The sequence below is a fragment of the Marmota marmota genome, unplaced genomic scaffold (genome assembly GCF_001458135.2).
Source record: "Marmota marmota marmota unplaced genomic scaffold, marMar, whole genome shotgun sequence".
In the NCBI taxonomy this organism is placed as follows: Eukaryota; Metazoa; Chordata; class Mammalia; order Rodentia; family Sciuridae; genus Marmota; species Marmota marmota.
The window spans coordinates 16891745-16912217 of record NW_026000016.1 but is presented as its reverse complement, the minus strand read 5'-3'; the positions used below and the strand labels follow the sequence as shown (position 1 = coordinate 16912217).

Here is a 20473-nt window from a genome sequence, read left to right as displayed (position 1 = left end):
GGGGTAAAAATGGGAGTTCATAACGCACTTGAATCAAAGTGTGAAATATGATATATCAAGAACTATGTAATGTTTTGAACAACCAACAATAATAATTAAAAAATCATAAAAAATAGTTTTTCTGGAAAAAACAAATGCAAAAAAAAATTAAGAACATTACTGTGTTAGCTTTCCATCACCGTAACAAAATGACTGTGATAAACAACTTATAAGGAAAAAAAGTTCAGTCCAGGGTCACTTGGTGTCATTGCTTTTGGACCATGGTAGCATAATACACCATGTTGGGAGCACATGATAGAGAAAGCAATTTACCTTATGGTGGCTGGAAGCCATGAAAGAGAGAGGAGGAGAAGCCCGGGTCTCAGTATCCCCTTCAGGGGCACACCCTCAATGATCTAACTTCCTTCCATTAGGGCTCAATTCCTAAAGATTTCATTTTCCAATAGCACCACAGGCAGGCAAGCCCTCAACACATGGGCTTTGTGGGGGACACTCAAGATCCAAACTATAGCAGCTGACTGCTGACCTGTTCTGATTGGAACTTGTTTTTACAGATTTTATGACTCTGGAGTTTTACTTTTAATTCTACTTTCTTCCTGAGTCTTGGAATCTTTGATTTGTATAAAGATCACAAAAGTCTTTTTCCAGGATATTTCTGTTTTTATCTGCAGGGAGGAGTCTTAATAGTCCTTTGCCCTGAGAGAATAGCCCTGAGGATAACAGGTTGTCGAGGAATTTAACATCCTATTGCTTTAAGCCTGAGCAGGGTCAGAAAGGCCTTAGGTAAATTGCTTTTTCAAAGAAAGTCTGTGGAGAGGCAACATATAAGCCAAGTCTATGGAATTATCCCCTTAACCTCCTGTTCCTTCTGCTCAGGTCTGTTATCTATCAGCTAGATACGTTGGAATTTAAGATGTAGTGTGCTCTTCAGATTCGATTTTTTTTTTTAACAACTGGAACATGCCATTCATTATTTTTAATGTTTTCCTCCTCTCACTTACTGAATGATTTGAAGGCAGATATGTGTCATGAGAAGGTGTTTTTACCTTTTGGCCTTTGAGCCAACGGGCTGTAAAATTTTGCTAGTTAGATTGATAGAACTCTACTGATTAATACAAATTAAAGCTCCCAAGAACAGGCTATGACCTTTTCCTTTGTTCATGAAAATCAATGTATTCAGAAGAAAAGATTGATTGATAAGATAGATTTTTTTTTTTTGCTGCAAACCTTTCTTCCAGGAAACATTTGAATGCCTTTCCAGTAATCTATAATTAATAACTGATACATTTCCTTCGATCACACTGACGTCTCCTTAATCTGTTTAAAAGGTAGTGATAAACTTATTTTTATATTGCTATTAGGGATACAGATATATGTGGTAAAATATATTTTAGAAAAATAGACAGTGGTGAACATTGAATTTGGGATAGTGGTTGCATCTTAAGGAAGAGGTAGGGATATGGTACCAGGCAAACAACTGTAATGCAGGATTTCTCACCCTTAGGACTAACAACATTTGGGGCCGGGTAACTTTGTTTTGGGGAGCTATTCTCTGCAAGGTGGTATTTTTATCCACATCCTTGGCCTCTACTCCCTGAAGACTAACAGCCTCCCCAACCTTTGTCACAAAGAAAATATGTCTCCAGGTATTGCCACATGTTCCCTGGGGGAAGCTGATAGAGGAGACTGAATCCATGCCAAGTACTTTAAACACTACTTTAATCACATTATATGGTAATCCTAGTGTTTAGTAAGGTGGAAGATTCACAAGCGTCCGTTGTAGTATTGTGCTTTATAATTTACTTACAAATTACATATATTCTTTTGAATGTATAAATGTTACATCATAAAATTTATTAAAGTTGCTGACAACATGCTTTCAACAGGGGAGTTTCTGGAAACAAACTTGGAGATAGAATCTGTTTGATCTTGGGGATCCAGGGAGAAGATGGAACTTAATTTTCCACTTCTTAACCACAATTGACTGGTTTCCTTTAGTGTCATTATGATAATGGCTTTGACAGAATATTCATTTGAAATCTTCCTGTTTTAAATCATTTAATCCTACAACTGGTGAAACTGAGTGTTATAAATTATGTGAGTTTTTAGGCCCAAACCAATTGTTTTGATCAAATATTAAAAATATACATTATAAATATTATAGGGCTTTTCAAATTATGTATGCACATAATAAAGTACATTATTATGATTAATAACATTGAATAACTTAGTAAAGAAACAGAACTCCTTAAATGATGTGATTTCTATTCTAAAGATTTGGAGGAACTCAAAGTGAAAAAGAAGGTGGTGATAGAACAGTCACGGACATTCTTCCTGCTTTCTTGTTCTCTACTCTCATTCTTTTTCTCCCCCCGCCCCGCACCACCACCACCCCCAACCCCAAACTTGCCTTCTTCTCACCTCTTTTCATGTAGACAGGCCAATCCATTTATGTGTATCACTATCCATAGTTTATTTTAATAAGCTGACGGTAATTCCATATTGAATTCCCAAAAGAGGAAATTTGATTGGCTCAGCTTAGGTCAAGTGACTACTTTAGGTCCAATCACCTATGGCCAAAGAGACTAAATACATTCACACAGTACCTAAACAGTCCCATTATCTGTCATATGGTAGTATTATGTACTTCAAAAAGAAAATGTTATCAGGGAAGTCATTCCCATATATGCTATATGTAATATTAACTAAAAGAAATGTGAAGATTTCATTTTTCCTTCATGAAACAGAAAGGAGAGAGAACTGCTAGATACATGTGTGATACAGATGGATATAAAAATGAACATAATTTTTCTTATCTTCACTGGACTTAAAAATGGAATTTTTCAACCTGATGTCTCCTAAAGTTGCTCATTTCCCCCTGAGTGTTTTCCTTACGTGTGAGTGTGATGAATGAATGAGAACATTCCTCTGCTAAATCTCTCCAGAACCTTTCATGTGAAAATTTTATAGTGGAATATCTTTATTCCATTTTGAGAACCCTGGTTTCATGATTTCATATTATTCTAGAGGTAACGACACATTTCTGGAGGAGATTCCAAGTGGAAATGATTGTTAGTAATTCTTTAGCCATGTTAGCCTGGAACGAGCATCCCGAGATGAATTAACCACTATTGCTCAAATTGCATGGTAATTCTAATTTTTAGTAAGGTGGAAGAGGTGGGGTAAATTAAATGCATCTAGATCATTTTTAACTTGATAACAAAGGATCAGAATCACAAACCTTGTATCCTAAAAATTGTGTTAATAGGTACAGATCAAAGGATAATCCCTATAGATCTGAACTGTAATAGATTGGGGATGACCTTGAACCCCACCCATATAATATCATCCACACCATGAAGAATGTTGAGGAGCTCTGAAATCTGACTATAAGATACACATTAGAGAGGATGGGATTGTGGCTCAGTGGTCGAGTGCTCACCTCCCACATGTGAGACCCTGGGTTCGATCCTCAGCACCACATAAAAATAAATAAGTGAAATAAAAGTATTGCGTCTAACTACAATTAAAAAATAAATATTTTTTTAAAAAGATACACATTAGAGTTCCTGAAAAAAAAATAGTGCATAGATGAGATAGCTACTCACTCTGCCAAATGATATATGGGACACATCTATGGCAAGCAATTGTGATGTTGGAAAGTCTTGTGTGTGTATAGTCAATTTGGTTCTCCATTATATTAACATTAATTAATTTCTAATTCATTTTGGCATTATACTTCTTTTTCTTTAAATAACTTTATTTAATGAATAATGTCCTAGTTTATATTTTCTTATTTTTTTGTTAAATTTCAAGGAAACATTCTTTCTACTGATATGATGTATGGACAAAATAAAATACAATGTTTCGGTTAATACCATAAGAATAACTTATGCATCAATTAGCTTTGCATCACTGTAACCAAAATACCTGACTGACATAAACAACTTAAAGGAGCACATTTTGTTTTCACTCATGGTTTCAGAGGTTTCAGTCCCTGGTCAACTAGCTCCATTGCTACTATGGGACTGTGGTAAGGTAGAGTATCCTGGTGGAGAGGGTGTGGTGAAGCAGAGCTGCTCATACCATAATGGCTGAACAATAGAGGGAAAGAGAGGAAGAGGATGTGGACAAGATACAGTCCCTAAGGATATGTCTCCAGGGACTAAGTTCCATCTAAGTTCTACCCTGTATGTTTTCCACCACCTCCAGTAGTCCATTTAGCTATGAATCCCTCCAGGGATTGATCCATTGGTAAGGTCCAAGCCCTCATAATCCAATCATTTCCCTAACGCCCCACACTGCTGCACTGGGGAGCAAGCCTTCAACACATAGGCCTATGAGAGATATTGCAGATCCAAACTATAATAAGTAAAGAAACAACCCCCTCAAAAGCCAGGAGCATTCTTTATCAAATTTCAACCAAGCATTTAAAGCTCAACGGAGTTGTAATGAGTAATTTGGAAATTCAAGACTTTTAACCTTTGACTTCACAAGTCAAACCTGGGGATTATTCATACTGCTTTACCCTGATTCATGTAACCAATTAGGAGCTTTCTGTTCACACCGTTAGGTCAGTACAGCTTCAAGTTCTGAACTTGGTTCTTTTATCTATTTGTCTGAAATTTAATTAGGACTGCCGAGATATCTTTAAAGCATTTTATAAAGCATTTGAAGAAACAGGTACATGCACTTGATTTATTGTTTTTGGCATTGAAAAGCATTCAAGTTGCTAATAGTTCCTATTCATCATCAGTGAAACAAGTAGGGTGTCAGGCTAAACAAGGAGGCGCTGCAGAGATCTGGACTCAAGAGCCGCAGTTGTGCACAGCTGTCAACGATAGTTCTGACGCAGCATGTGGCTGTAATGTACACTTCTCCCAGTGATATGCTGAGGTCTCCGCCCCATGGGTTGTGGGCTGCACACAGAAGAACTGGTGCAATGTATTTTTTTCTCACTAAAAATAAATATGTGAAAATGAAAATTGTTTAATCAAGCTTAACTAAATATACTTCTAAAGTTGTAATAAAATGTGTTTATTTGAATCAAGCTGGACTTAAAGATACAATCTTAAAAATCTAAACGTTTAAAGAAACAACTTAATATAAAGGTATGTGCATAATACTACTTCAATAAGTAGATTATTAAAGACATTTCATAATTAAATATATTTTATACTCAGAAAAGATTGGATTTTAATATCTGTTTCTAATAAATATGAAAAACCACCAGTATAAGGAAAAAATTTAAATCAATCCACAAAAAATCTGAAAGTGTACTTAAATATAAATTCCTTTAAGTAAAATATTGACTAATATGCTTGTGATAAACTTAGGTTAAACACTGGAGATGATGAAATGAATGTCTATCCAGTTACAAATTCAGATAAAAGCATGTGTTTTCCGAGACAAATGAAAGATAGTTAGAAAAATAGATAATTCTTAATGGGGAAATGATATTTCTAGATACATCACTAAACATTTTCAGTAGATTTTCTTACATTACATAATATAGTAGTTTATTATATAACATGGCTGTCTTAATGACAGGTATAGGTTCTGAAAATTGTGATATTTGGTCATTTTTATCATTGTGTAAGCATCCTAACATATACTTAGAAAAACTAACATGGCTACAGTATCACTAGACAATTAGTCATTGACAGGAACATCTTTACACAGCAAATGAGTGTATACTAAAATAGGGAAATAAGATATGCTATCTAGGATAATTGTAACAAGAATCTCTTGGTTCTAGGCACATAATTCAATAAATGGGAGTTACTATTGTTACATATTACTCCATCTCTACACAGAGTTCTGCTGGTTTTTATGAAGCTGTCTCTAGCCCTGCGCAGAACAGTGAAGCCATTTGCTGCCTCCCATGCCCTCAGCCTTCGCTAGAGATTCCCTAATACAGTGATGGGGACTCCCCTTTTTGATCTCTTACATACTTGGTGCCCTCTTCCTCTCTGAACAGCAGGAACAGAGCACATCCTGACCAAAGATGACACTGCTGTAGAGTGAATGTGTGTGTCCACCACAGTCTGTATGTTGAAATCCTAACCACCAAGGTAGGGCCTTTGGGAGGTGATGAGGTTATGAGAGTAGAGTCCTCATGAAGACGACTTATGCCCTATAAGAGATCCCAGAACAACCCTCTGCTCCTTCCCCCATGTGAAGGCACAGTGAGAAGGCACCATCTATGGAACAGAAGGTGGGATCTCACCAGACACCCAATCTGCCAGTTCCTTGAACTTGGACCTCCCAGCCTCTAGAAAACTGTGAGAAATAAATTTCTTTGCTGTTTTTAACTTACCCAGTTTATGGTATTTTATTATAGCAGCCCATATGAACTGAGATAACACTTTAGTATGCCTGAATTTTAATCAGTCACTTTAGACCTTTTATCCCTAATTTCACATAGCTTAACATTCTGGTATATATTATTCAATAAAAGAAAGCTGGACCTTTTCCAAAAGAAAGCACTGTTTCTTTGTAAAATAATTTTAGTCATCAATAAGGAGCTATAGAGGCTCTAGATGGAGAGTCACATAAGACCCAGGATCTCCTAAATCAAACTCTTTAGGCTAAATTACAAGGTAAAGTAACATGGTAATATGATAATTTTAGGGCAATATATATATGCATTATGGGATGGAGAGGTCAAAAGGTAGGGTCCTGTAGGGCCCTTCAGATAAGATCAGTGCATTCTCAGAGAGCCAGTGGAGGGGGGGGGGGGTTGCAAAGGACCTAGTGAGAATAGATGGAGACTTTAAGAACTAATAAACAGTCCCATGCAAGGTAGCAATGGGTCATGGGTTCAAGTTTCATAGGCAAACCCCTAGGCCAGGAGGTAAGGGCCAGACAATGTCATAGAGGGTTCAAATTGTTTCTAGGTAGAATAAGGCTTTGATAAGAGTTATGTGCTACAGGTAGAATCTGGGGGTAAGCCCCAGGATCACCTTCATGCTTTTCTTTGTAAAATCTATAGAAGATCCTTCCTTCAATGATGGCCAGTTTATTGCTATTGAAAAGTGTGGCCAGATGAAGTTAAATTGTTTCCCACCCCTGCAAAAAAAAAAAAAAAAGATATGTTGAAGATCTAACTCTCCATTAGCTCAGAATGTGAACTTAGTTGGAAATACATTTGTTGCAGGTATAAATCAGTCAAGATGAGATTAGACTATAGTGTGTTTGGCCTTAATCCAACATGACTAGTGACCTCATAAGAGAACCCAGACACAAGGAGAGGATGCCATGTGACAAGAGAGCAGAGATGAAGTGTTGCCACTGCAAGCCAAGGGGTGCCAAAGATTGACAGCCACTAGAACTAGGAAGAGATAAGGAAGGATTCTCAAAAGAGGAAGCATGGCTCTGCCAACACCTTGACTTTGAATATCTATGTTTGGTTTGTTTGGTTTTCGTGGTGCGGGGGGGGGTTGAACTCTGGACCTCATTCTTGTGAAATATGCACTCTATCGCTCTGCTATTCACCCTGCCCAATTTTGGACTGCTAACTTCCAGAACTGAGAGAGAATGAGTGTCTGCTGCTTTAAGTCACCCAGTTTGTGGTGCTCTGTCATGGCATCCCTAGGAAACTAAGAGGATCTCCAAAGAACAGCTGTGACTCTGGGTCTGTGTACCCTCCGTGAAGATTCAGGTCTCTCTACAATAGCCACGGCAATCTCCTGCTTTGGACGTTCAAATTCTGCAGTACCTGTTAGCATTTGCCATATCAAATAGTACCCAGTGTGGTTCCTCATCCGGCATCTGGCACTCTTCCTTGGATGTTCATATACCAGGATGGCTAGAAGCTGAGGAACATGTTCCCATTGCTCCTAGAGTAAAGAAATTACCCCACCCTCAAATAAAATCTGCCTGGGTGCTCCTAGCCCCTCAGATCTTCCCCCAACCGCAGAGCCTCTCTTTTCATCCTCTTGCCACAAGAAACCTAGAGTTGCATTTTCCCAAAAGTTAGTGGTTAAATGATGTAAATCACTCTCCTGCCTTTCAGGAGAGTGATTTACACACTCACAGTTCAACTTCATCTGGCCACACTTTTTAATAGCAATAAACTGGCCATCATTAAAGGAAGGATCTTCTATAGTTTTTACAAAGAAAAGCATGAAGGTGATCCTGGGGCTTACCTCCAGATTCTACCTGCAGCACATAACTCTTACCAAGGCCTTATTCTGCCTAGAAACAATTTGAACCCTGTATGACATTGTCTGGCCCTTACCTCCTGGCCTGGGGCTTTGCCTCTGAAACTTGAACCCATGACCTTGATATCGTTAAGCATACAATGTTATATACTCCTGGCAACCAAGATTCTGACAATGAAGTGTGCTACCAGAATATATTCTCTCCATTAATAGTGGCTATCTAAAGACAAAACAGTTTAATTCATTAAAGATATATATATAGGTCAGTTCTTTTAAAGAGAATGGACCTTTAGCAGAAATGTATTTAAATGGCCTGGTAATGAATGGACTAATGCTCCTTTTGAGAGGTTTTCAATGAATTTGAGACAGCAATACTTGAAGACTTGACTGTGGAGTCTACCACATTTGGATTAAAGCAATTGATCAAATTCAGCTCTTTGGAAGTGTTTTTGGTTTTAATGGTCATCTACGTGATTAAACTGTCCAAGATTGCATTTTTAGTAAAGGCTTGAATAATCATTGCTCAGGTTAAGAATGATCAGATAAAGAAAGGCCAAGAAGAAACCAAACCCAAACTAAATAATGAAGGGGAGAAATGAAAAAGTAAAGGCAAGTGAAAGAGCAAGATGGGCGAAATAATGTAGAGAAAGCATAAGAAGGCCCATTTCTTATTGGGGAGATTATTAATACTGAGCAAGGCTGATCCTTTTATTTGAAGCAAAAGTCTATTAAAATTATTCCAAAAGAAAAAGGAGAGAAGTGTTTTGTCCACTTATCTCACCTTCCAGATGGTAAGTGTTGGAACAGGATTTTCAAAGAGATCTGGGTGACTTGAGAGGTCATGGTCTTGTCACTATGTACAGAGCCTCCTCTGCGAATATGTAGGGAAAATCTGTTTTGTTCTTTTTTTAGTTCTTTTTGGAGTCTTCTTTTTGGGAACAGAGTGGCACTTTCAGGGCCTTGGCTGGCTTCCCCAAGTTTCAATTGTGTTAAAGGGCAGACCATGAGTATTGCAGCAGGTCATTGACTGATTGGCAGTACAGAACCTTGAAACAAAGGCTGACCGGCATCTCCTTGAACTCCTAGGAGCTGAGGTGACCTACATGAACATGACTGCCTACAACAAGGGCCGGCTGCAGTCCTCCTTCTGGATTGTGGACAAACAACACGTTTATATTGGCAGTGCCGGTTTGGACTGGCGATCCCTGGGACAGGTAATCTTCCCACGTTACCTAAACACAAAGTTCTACCTCCATAAAGAACTTAGCCATCTCTACAGTGGTTAAGGGAATGAAACCTACAGCATTTTTTTAAATTTTATTTTCACTTTTTGCAGTTCTGGGCCTCGTGCACACAAAGCACACATTCTATCACTGAGCTACACACCCAGCCATGAGCATTTATTATTCATATCTTGTGCAGTTTTGAGAGAGTCACCTTTGTTTACTATGAAGTGATAAACACTTCCTTGTCAAAATCATTTTACCAAAAACATAAAATAAAAAGAAAGGAAAATAACAAAATAATTGACATCGCGCCATGGCTTTTGTAGTTCAAATTCTACTCTCTCTTGGATTCTTTGGAGCTGATTGGTAGGTAATGTTTATTACTCAAACATGAATCTTTAGGATGATCTCACATAATCCATGAGACAGAGAAAAACATATAAATCCAGCATGAGATATTGTGTTTTGGGATAGTAATCATTTTAGTTATTCCTTTAACGAGTCTTAAAATGAAGGCATTATCCTTTTACTCTTTGCAAATGATTAACTTCAAATGTCTTGAAAATACACTTAGACCATCTTATAACTTTCATATATTTATATTTGCCAGACACAATCCATAGAAGATTAGAAAAATTGCCATCTTTCCATTGGTCAAGTGCAGTAGGAAGTGCCTGGTTACTGGGTGCTTAGGAGGATGCTAATCAACTTTGCATAGTACAGAGACCTACATTCCCCATCATAGCTGAGCTCTTTTGACATTAAGATCACTAAATTCACCAAGTGAGTTGCCCTGCACTTTACTTGATCTCTTAGGGGAAAGAAAACATTTGGGCGCAGATAGGTCCCCAGCTATAGAGAAAGAGAGCATGACATTGGACAAATCTGATAAGGGCAACATTACATTTGTATTGTTAGTTTTATATACTAAATCATTTAAATGAGAAAATTCCATGATTCTTTTGGAATGAAGACATCATCAAACATTGAGAAAACATTGTTTATGTTTTCTCAGAAAATTAAGAGGAGCCATGAATAGATTTTAAAAAATTAACCTAAATAATAGTAAATCAAAATAATAGTAACAATAATGGTAGCAATAACCAGCATATACTAAACACCATATGCTATTTGAAGCTATTTAAATGAACATTTGTTTTAAACCTCACAGTTATCCTATGAGTTAAATACTATTATTGTCTCCATTTTATAGATAAATAGACTTGAGCCCATAACTGAGTTTCAATACTGAAATTTTTAAGTCTGCTTTTCCAAGTAATTTTGAGACTAAAACCACAAATTTTCTTTCTGTATGTTTTATGTTTATTGGACTTATAAACACACATATAAAAATATTGATTACAACAACATTGGCTTACCTCAGAAGCAAGAAATATGTAACACCTCTTTAATTTAGAGTACTAAGAGGAAACTAACCTATGAATGTCTCAAATGTGTCAGCGCACCTTTCTTTTTTTTGTACCTACAATAAACATCTTCTGCCCAGTAACTTTTAGCTGAATAGCCTATAACAAATACATAAACGGTTCTATAGCAATAGTGATTATATGTAAATTCTACTGCTAAGTGATTTTTTACTTCAGCATACTTTGGGGGTTATATTTTGTTTATTTTTAGAAAATCTGTTTCCCCACCAGCAAATTTTCTTTGTTTTGTCATTCACTGTTACTAACTGGTAGGGTCTAAAGATTTGTGATTTCTATTTGAATGATTGAGGCTTACTGACATTTTCCCCACAGTTTTAGAACAAGTTATCTTTAATTCCTTTACGACCTTTTAGTCCCTTTCTTAGGCAAACAGATATGTATGAAAATGTTGGTTTCTTTGCTTGAAAATTATTACTTTGTCTTTGTTTTTGGTTACTATTCTTTGTTTTGCAAAATGTAATGTTCATTCTGCACCTGTGTAGTTATTTGTATATTTTTCCTGTTGAGATGAATCATCATTGTGAAATGTGAATTTTCCCCACTTTAAACATGGTAAATTCAGAGTAAGGATAACCTGAAAATAATTTCCTATTAGCCAATGAAGAATTAAAGTTGTCTGGTGACCATTTATTGTTTACACATTGCCATGAAGTAGCTAGAGTCCCTTCCTATTATAGAGAAAACCAGAGTTGTCCCTGAGTCAGTGCAAGTTGGGCAGCACATAAGCGATTTCTCTGTTCCACAATCATTTCAGTCCTTTCTTAAGGACCTGTCAGCTCCTTGTGATTCATTTAATGTCATTCTTAGGAAGAATCAGAGATTTGCAAACTCTGCTTTATATCATGCATATAGCTGGTCTCTGTAGATCTGTCTAGAAGAGTGTCACTGTGACCTAGTCACGTAGTTTATTTGTCCCCTGCTTCTAAGCCACATAATTAGGGAGAATAAACAGGGTACAGTGACGCATGTAATACCAGCAGGGAGGCAGGAGGATTGCAAATTCCATACCTGCCTTGGCAATCTAGCAAGACCCTCCCTTAAAAAAAATTTAAAAAGAAGGGCTGGGGTGTGATTTGGTGGTAAAGTACCCTGGGTTCAATCCCCAATACCAAAAAGAAAGAGGGGGGGGGGAGGGAGAGGGAGAATACACATATATTTTTAGGTTTTTCTCCTTCAGCTTGAAAATAACAAGAAAGCTATACTAAGAACCTAAATGGATTAATATGATATTTCTTATGTATAGAGTAAATGCAAATAGGGATTTAAAAATAAATTTATTTTATAACCCACCATAAATAAATTCACAGATAGGAAAACCATGAAAAAATAATGAGTACTTCCAAACCCTTATTAAAGAGAAGGTAGGTGAAGAATCATCCTTACCAGCTAATCAGTAGACTGTTGGTGAGGGAAGTAAACTTGGGTTGGTTGGAGAAAAGGCAGCGGACTTGAATAAAAAGTAAATATTGATGGGAAATGTTTAAGCCATCAGTAATTTCAAGCTATATGGGATTTCCCATGTGAACTTCTTTTGTGGAAGTCTGCATTCTTCTGTTGATTATAAATTTAATGGCAGGTCAAACAACTTGGAGTTCAGGGAACAAGGCAGGTGAAAGAAATCTTTTCCAAAAGGCTACTGTTTATGTGCCAGGCTCTGTGCTAATAACTTTTAAAATATTTTTCCACTTATCATAATGATTTAAAGATAGATGTTATCTTTACCTTGCTAAGAAATAGAATATTAGAAAAATAACAACCAAACACATCCATTTCTGCCTTTTTTTTTCTTGCTTCAAATAAATAAAAATTTTCTAACCCGTGCAGGAATTAAGCATTTAGACATGATTCTCGTGTTCTTAGATTGACAGTTAAGTTGGCAAAGTCTGCATCTTTCATTTCATTTCTAGGAATTTGTGACTCAGATATTAATCAACCCAAAGTAACTGTTTTATCTTTTTATTTGCTACTATACCAAACTCTCCAAAACTAAAATAAATCTCATGCTCACCCTCATAGCAATCTTTTCCTATTTTCCTCCCATAAGAGACTATATTCTTTAATGGGGGCAGGGAAAAGGCCTAAGTTAGGGAGCAGAGTAGAGTGCTAACATGTGAGGCCCTGGGTTTGATCCTCAGCACCACATAAAAATAAACAAATAAAATAAATATGTTGTGTCTAAATGCAACTAAAAAATATGTATGTTTTAAAAAACGAATTATATCTAAGGAAAATCATGGTATTTCTGTAATGCTTAGTTATGTATTCCTCCCTCGAACTGCCGCCATGCTTTTCTTTAAGAAAAACAATGCAAGTGATCCAGAAACCCTTCTCTCATTCATCTCTTTCCAATGCAACCCCATGATGATGATGAGGGTGGGACAGTCATAAAATGACACTACCTACTCTTTTATTTATTTATTTATTTATTTATTTTTACACAAATGGAGCACAACTTTTTATTTCTCTGGTTGTACATGATGCAGAGTCACACTCTTCATGCAATCGTACACATACATAGGGTAATAATGTCCGTCTCATTCTACCATCTTTACCACCTCTACACCCACTCCACTCCCCTCAGCCTCCTCTACCCAATCCAAAGTTTCTTCATTCAATCCTACACCCCCCAACCCCATTAAGGATCAGCATCCACTTATCAGAGAAAACATTGGTCTTTGATTTTGGGGGGGTTTGGCTTATTTCACTTAGCATGATTTTCTCCAGTTCTATCCATTCACCTGCAAATGCCATAATTTCATTCTTATTTAAGGCTGAGTGATAGTCCATTGTGTGTATGTATACCACATTTTCTTTATTCATTCATCTGTTGAAGGGCATATAAATTGGTTCCATAGTTTAGCTATTGTGAATTGAGCTGTTATAAACATTGATGAGCCTGCATCCTTGTAGTATGTTGATTTTAAGTCCTTTGGGTATAATCTGAGGAGTGCAATAGCTGGGTCAAATAGTGGTTCCATTGCACAAGAAATAAAATCAAGAATCAATAAATGGGATGGATTCAAACTAAAAAGCTTCTTCTCAGCAAAGGAAACAGTCAATAAAGTGAAGAGAGAGCCAACAGAATGGGAGAAAATCTTTACCACACACCCATCAGATAGAGCAATAGTCCCCTGCACACCTACTCTTGCTCTGTACTCCAAAACCCCCTTCATCTCTGAGTTGAATGTCAAGACTAGGGGTCTGAGTGTGTTTGCTCAGACCCCTCGTCTTGATAGAGGTATTCCTCTAATTCCTCTGATTAATGGATCCGGGGCTCCCTTAGAATTCTGAGCCATAGAAAGTCTTATGGGAAGAAAGAGAACACCACCACAGGCTTCCCAGCCAGAGGTCTGCATCTGTGAATCTTTGGAGTGCCTCCAAACACCATGGAGGAAAAAAAAAATGTTATGCTGACAAAGCAAACAAAAGACTAACCAGTGTGTGAAGCTGGAAGAAAGTGCACAGCAGTCATCAAACCACAGGGCTCTGGAGGCGCGATGCTGAAATAGGAGAAGCTGGGATGGAAAATATGAAAATCATGTCTTTAGAAAAAGTTACATTTACAGTTTTTTCCAAAAAAAGCTCTCTTAGAGAAATCATTACCTGGAGTCAAAGGTGGGATTCACTAGGTTCGTTGATCACTAGAACCCGGCAACTCTGGAGATGGGAAATTTTTAAATGGTGTACTTTAATATAATTAAAACAAGAATAGGCCCACTTAAACTCTGTGAATGTGAACACATTTTTAATCTTAGCCGACCTTTGTGTGAAAAGAATTAAAAGGGATATATGAAAACAGATCAGCTCCTGGGACACAGGCACTTGGGAGCTATAAGATCTCGATGATTACATCCTGAATACATTATTAGAACCCAGGGGGAATGATCCATCAACTCAGCAACCTGCCCACACCTTCAGCTGAAGTCAGGTGGTGGAGGTAGCCAACTGACCAGCCCAAGATCCATTTGGTACCTGGAATCGCTGAAGCATTTCATCTTGGAACTGAAAATTACATCAGAGAATTTCCAGTGTTGGTGTTTTCCAAGGAGTGTTATATGAGATGCTTTTTCAGTGAGCTAGACTGTCATGGTCATTACCTGAAAAAAGGATTCTATGCTGGCAAAAATTGAGAAACTATGGGTTTAATTTAAATGGATTTTTTTCACTGAGGTATTCCCAGGCCTTTAATATACTAATGTGCCTTGTGAATTTCTGAGACAGCAGAGACCATACAGCACTCCTCCAACCTGACTGACCATGAAATGCTTTCCATGATTGATTCCATGAGTCAAGTGTTCCTTATTTACATAAATGCTGGTCTCAGCCAACATCACCCAGTTCCCAGATGGGAACACTAAGGTGGGGTCCAGGGGTAGGGGGCTGCCAGGTCACTTACCCTGTATACAGTCTGCCTTCAGTAACCACAGGGGTTTCCCATCCACCATTCAACCAACCTCAAATCAAAAATATTCATTAAACACACACACACACACACACACACACACACACATCTGTATTGATCCCATACAGATTTTTTTCTTATTTTCTAAATAATATAGTATAACAACTGCTTACATAGGATTTACAGTACACTAGCGTTCATAAACTAGAAATGACTTATAATGTACAGTAGTGTCACTGGAGAAGGGATATTTCCAGGATAGAGTCCTGAGGTATTTGCAGGGAAGAGGGGGAACTCAACTCAGGACAAGTGAGGTCCTTTACAATAGTGCTGGAAAAGAATTATATCAATAGTGGCACAGAGATTTATTTAGGAAAGGAAGGAGAACATATTCAAAGGAGAATGCAGGCCATTTTCAAGAGAGACAGCAGCCCATTGGTTTGGGGTGTCCATAGTTATAGAGGGAGAGTAGCTAGGGGTTGGACTAAAAGAGGAGTCAGGATAGAGTTCAAGATTTTGAGCCAGTTTTCCCTGGTAATACACATAATAATAGGTAATACACACTATACCACGTTGCTTTTTTCAGGTGAGCCCCTAAGGAGGGCCAACAACTTGGGCCAAGGACATGGGCTGGGTGGCCCAAGAGTTGCTTCTTTTGAGTTTCAAAGGTTCATGGGAGTTTCCTGCATTCCAATGGTTCATGGGTGCTTCTCTTTTGAGACTTCTTTCTCTGTATCTCCAAATTCCTATCTCCGTAGGGTGTGCATGGATTACAAATATGCAGATATTATGGCATTTTATATAAGGGACTTCAGTATCTACAGAGTGTGGTACCCCGTGACCCCCAGGGTTTTGGAATCAATCCTCCAGGGAGACTGAGGGATGATTGAACCTCCCATTTGTTCTGTTTTTTTTTTTTTTCTGGAGATCCCTGAATAATACAGATGGTGACTCTGAGAACTAAAGATGTGCTGGGAGAGGTAGTAGTCAAAGGTCCACGAGGAAGGAGCCAGAAGAGGCAGTGACAGTGTTTCCAGCCTCTGGGGCTGGGTGACTCGGAAAAGGACCACACTGTCAAAAGAAAACAGAGAAGGCCAGCAGAAGGGGTAGTTCCCATGTCCCGCGGGTTGTTAGAGAAGCAGCAAAGAGACTGGCTAGTGTGGATGCTTCTTATCTACCAGCTCAAGTATGATCAGGCTTTGAACCGAACGCTACTGATTTCATCATAGCTGTCTCTGACAGTACTCATTTGGTGGTGGGGCCATGACGTGAGTCACAGTCCCTCTGCGTCGCCAAGCATTGTCACTTCTTTCAGATCTCCGTTGTGGCTCAGGTTGTAACCTGTCATTAATCATGAGAAAGGGCACCATGACTTAAAGAGTCTTCCATTCTATCTTCTTGTCCTCTTTTCTTTTAATTAAAAGAAAAGGAACAAGTGGGAGTTCTCAAGACCCAGTGTGCATGACAGTAGGCAGGAGGTCACCCATGCTGTCACGCTGTTCAACGCTAACCCTGAGCTGATGTTTTTCTCGGAATTTATGAGTTTCAAAAGACATGCTTCAGCTCCTAGGGAAGTGGTGCATGGGTGACACAGCTAGTCGTCAGAACCGGAATGAAAATGAAGCAAAAGTAATTCAACTGCAAATACAGCAGAGAATAATTAATATTCCTTAGGAAGCTGTAATGAGGGAAAACAAATGATTAATTCTCCCCACTGATTTAAAAGATTACCTGTGCTTTCTCCGGAAGGGCATTTTTGTTTGCATATGCATTTTTAAATAAATGAGGAGGTGGAAGTCCCTATTTTTCCTATAATATATGTATTAACAAACTGCATTTTTATAAACAAGATCATGCATATTTTCTACAATTTTAAAGTGACAGTTTGGCAAATAATATTGCTCAAAAGAAGCATAAATAGGATATTCTTTTCCCTGGTCTCCCATGAGAAACATCCTTACAAAGACAGTTTTCTGATGTAGTCTCAATTTATACAATTACATGCAATAATAACAGAATTGCTTGACCCCTCTACTTGCCCTTCCTAAAATGAGATTTAGAGTTTTGGGTTATTCCCAAGGGCAATTCTTTTTTTTTTCTGAGATATTGCTTCATATTTCCCTCCAACCTCAACTTCCTGAATATGTTCTAAATGATATGGTAGCCTATGATATCTTCATGGGACATGTCTCAAGGGCTCTATCCTAGTCACTTTTACCCCCTTGATGTAAGCCATTTGGTAAAAGTTCCTCTTAAATCTGGCCATGGTGGCACAAGATTTCTGCTACTCTGGAGAGGTTAAAGTAAAAGGATCGCAAATTTGAGACCAGACTGAACAAGTTAGCTGAGATCCTGTCTCAAAATAAAAAAATGAAAAAATTGGTGGGTAGCTCAGTGGCAGGGTGCCTATGGGTTGAAACCCAGTACTGCAAACAAACCAACAAATGTCCCTCTTAAAATATAATGTGTAGAATTCAAGTATGATTCTTCAAAAATAGCCTCCCCATTGAGGACTTTGCTTCTACTCAGACAGGCACCATACTTTTGAAAACAGAGTCTGAACCTAGATTTGCTGTTTTGCCAGTCTCCTTGCTTTTGTTGGCCATTACTAAGCTTGCTATTTGACAGCAGTGTAACAGTGTTTGGAGTCAGAATTGAAATTTTGTTTTTCTAGCCCTTGCATTTATATAACCCAAGCAAGTTATTTCACCTCCTTGAGTTTCCATTTGTTCATCTCTACAACTAGACTAATAATAATGAGCTCATGCAAAAAAATAATAATAAATAAATAATGACCTCATGCAATTGTTAGTGAGACCAAACAGGATTCTAAACTGCACCTGGCACCATACCTGCAGCATGGTTCCTGATCAATAAACTGTGGCCATTGAGCTGATGACAAGGAAACTTGATAAGTTGACTAGGTCAATAAGCAGGGGGAGGCCAGAAGTATAGTGCTTATTTATTGTCTTTGGTAAAGATTTCATAAATCTCTCTAGGTTTGCTCACAAACACTGCCCCAGTTAACAGTACAGTGGGGTAGGCAGTAGCACCCAAGGGGCATGGGCTAATGGCCATGACCTTCTGAAGGGAAATCTTTAATGTCTTGTCACAGTAATATTCTACATCTCATAGATATAGAATAAATTCTACATATAACACTTGCTGTTCGAGGATATTATCAGTGCTAATACCTGGATGAGTATTAACCAAATTTCTAAGTGACACAAATCTGAGAAACAAAGCTAAAACCTTTGTGTTTTAAAAACAAGGCATAGGATTTCAGTGAGTTTCAGACCAATTCTTACAAGAGGAAATTGAACAGGAGTGTAGAAATATATAAGACTATGCAAATGAGGAAATTGAACAGGAGTGTGGAAATAAATAAGACTATGCAAATGAGAATAAGCCACCACCACTTGAGTGTGGCAGAGACTCAAAGGCAGGCAGAGGGAGCCTAAAAGCACAGCTCAGTGGTAGAGCACTTGCCTAGCATGTGTGAGGTCCTAAGTCCCCTTCCCAGCATGCAAAAACCAAACACTTTTGAGCCTGGAACTGTGGCATGTGCCTGTGTTCTCATCTTCTCAGGAAGCTGAATAGTGGGGATCCCTTAAGCCCAGAGTTGGAGAATAGGCTGAGCAACATAGGAAGACCCTACTTCAAAAAACACACAAAACAACAACACAAACACACACAAAAAAGAAAACACCTCCACAACAAGAAACAATCAGTGTTACACAGCACTGGGTTTCTTGATTCTTCCCAAAATTTCAATCCAGAGACACAGAAAAAGTATAAAGGGTTTCTCAGTGAAATGAGAGTATACTCCAAAGTGTGCGGAATAGACTCCCTTCAAGGGAGGAAAGAGCCTGAGATTTTTCACGTGGAAAGATTTTATATCTGGACTGGGAATCTGCTCCCTTGTGTATTATGTATTTTGGTGATTACTGTGATTTCCCACCATGGCTTAGCACACCTGGGCCAATTTTGCCATGTTGGAAATTTTTCCAGCATAGACTATAGCTGTTTTCTCCAGATTGACAGGGAGCTCGCCTAACTCAAGAAGAGTTGGCCAGCTGGGTGCCACCCAGGGGCAGAGCCTGAATTTCCTTTCATAACCTACCTTGCTTGACTCTGTAGCTGCCTACTCTAACAAAAGAAAGCAGGGCAGTAGGAAAGCTTCATTCTGGGAAAAAAGACAAGAGTGGGCTCTGGGTGGAGAGTTTGCATGTGCTCTAACTAGGTAAAGAAGCAGAACATTCCTCTTTGATTGACTTGGGAGCATATTTGGTTTTCTCTGGTTGGTTCTAAATTGGAAGCAGGGGCAAAAATGAAGTAAACTGGTCATTATTAATCAAGTCGTAATCATTTGGGCTGATTGCTTCAAGAGGTATTGTTTGGCTCCCTGAAATATTTGCTATAGATGTTAGGTTGGTTTTCAGAACTGGTTGCTGCAGGTTGTGGGTAAGAATTCTATTTTTATTTATGGTCTGACTATTTGTATATTCAGTCTCTTGATATAACAGTGTCCTTCTCCTAAAACCCCCACCCTCACTTCCTGCCTCCCCACAAGCTGGCTTTAGAATCCCTACTAGATGTCTGGAAGCCCATAGTGAGAATCCAGACAGGATGTCTCCAGTTAATTACATGAAATTCCAGCACCTACTTTAATCATGTTGTTTACATGAATAAAGATTTTGTTTCTTTCAACAAAAGTCTAGCATATATGGTAACTAGAATTAAAAACTGGAAATCATAGGAGAAAGGATATGCAACAATGCAAACAACAATTTGTCCACACAACAAAGCTGTCCATATTGAACAGGCCAGACTCATGATAGTTCCTGGATGATTAATCCTTTGGCATTCAATGGAGGGACTGTTTAGTACTAGAAATGGTTCAGTTTGACTGGGTTGTATTCTTGAGGGTAGGAAAAGATGTACAGAGTTAAAGTAACTGTAATTTTTTTTACTTTTTATTTATTTATTTATTTATTTATTACACAAATAGAGCACAACTTTTCATTTCTCTGGTTGTACACAATGCAGAGTAACACCATTAGTGCAATCATACACATACATAGGGTGATTATGTCATTCCACCATCTCTCCCACCCTTACATCCCTTTCCTCCCCTCTGCCTAATCCAAAGTTCCTCCATTCTTTCCTTGCCTCCCACCCATTACAGATCAGCAACCACTTATCAGAGAAAACATTTGGCCTTTGGTTTTA

General features: G+C 38.1%; 1 protein-coding gene across 5 annotated transcripts in view; it reads left to right on the top strand.

The window, feature by feature from the left end:
• Positions 1-20473, top strand: part of Pld5 (phospholipase D family member 5) — a 407561-nt gene that overhangs the window by 299539 nt on the left and 87549 nt on the right. For all 5 annotated transcript variants that reach the window (XM_015483542.2, XM_015483543.2, XM_048809215.1 and 2 more), the window contains one exon: positions 9252-9379. In XM_015483542.2, coding sequence (XP_015339028.1) covers positions 9252-9379 — 128 coding nt within the window. The remainder of the gene's footprint in view (positions 1-9251; positions 9380-20473) is intronic.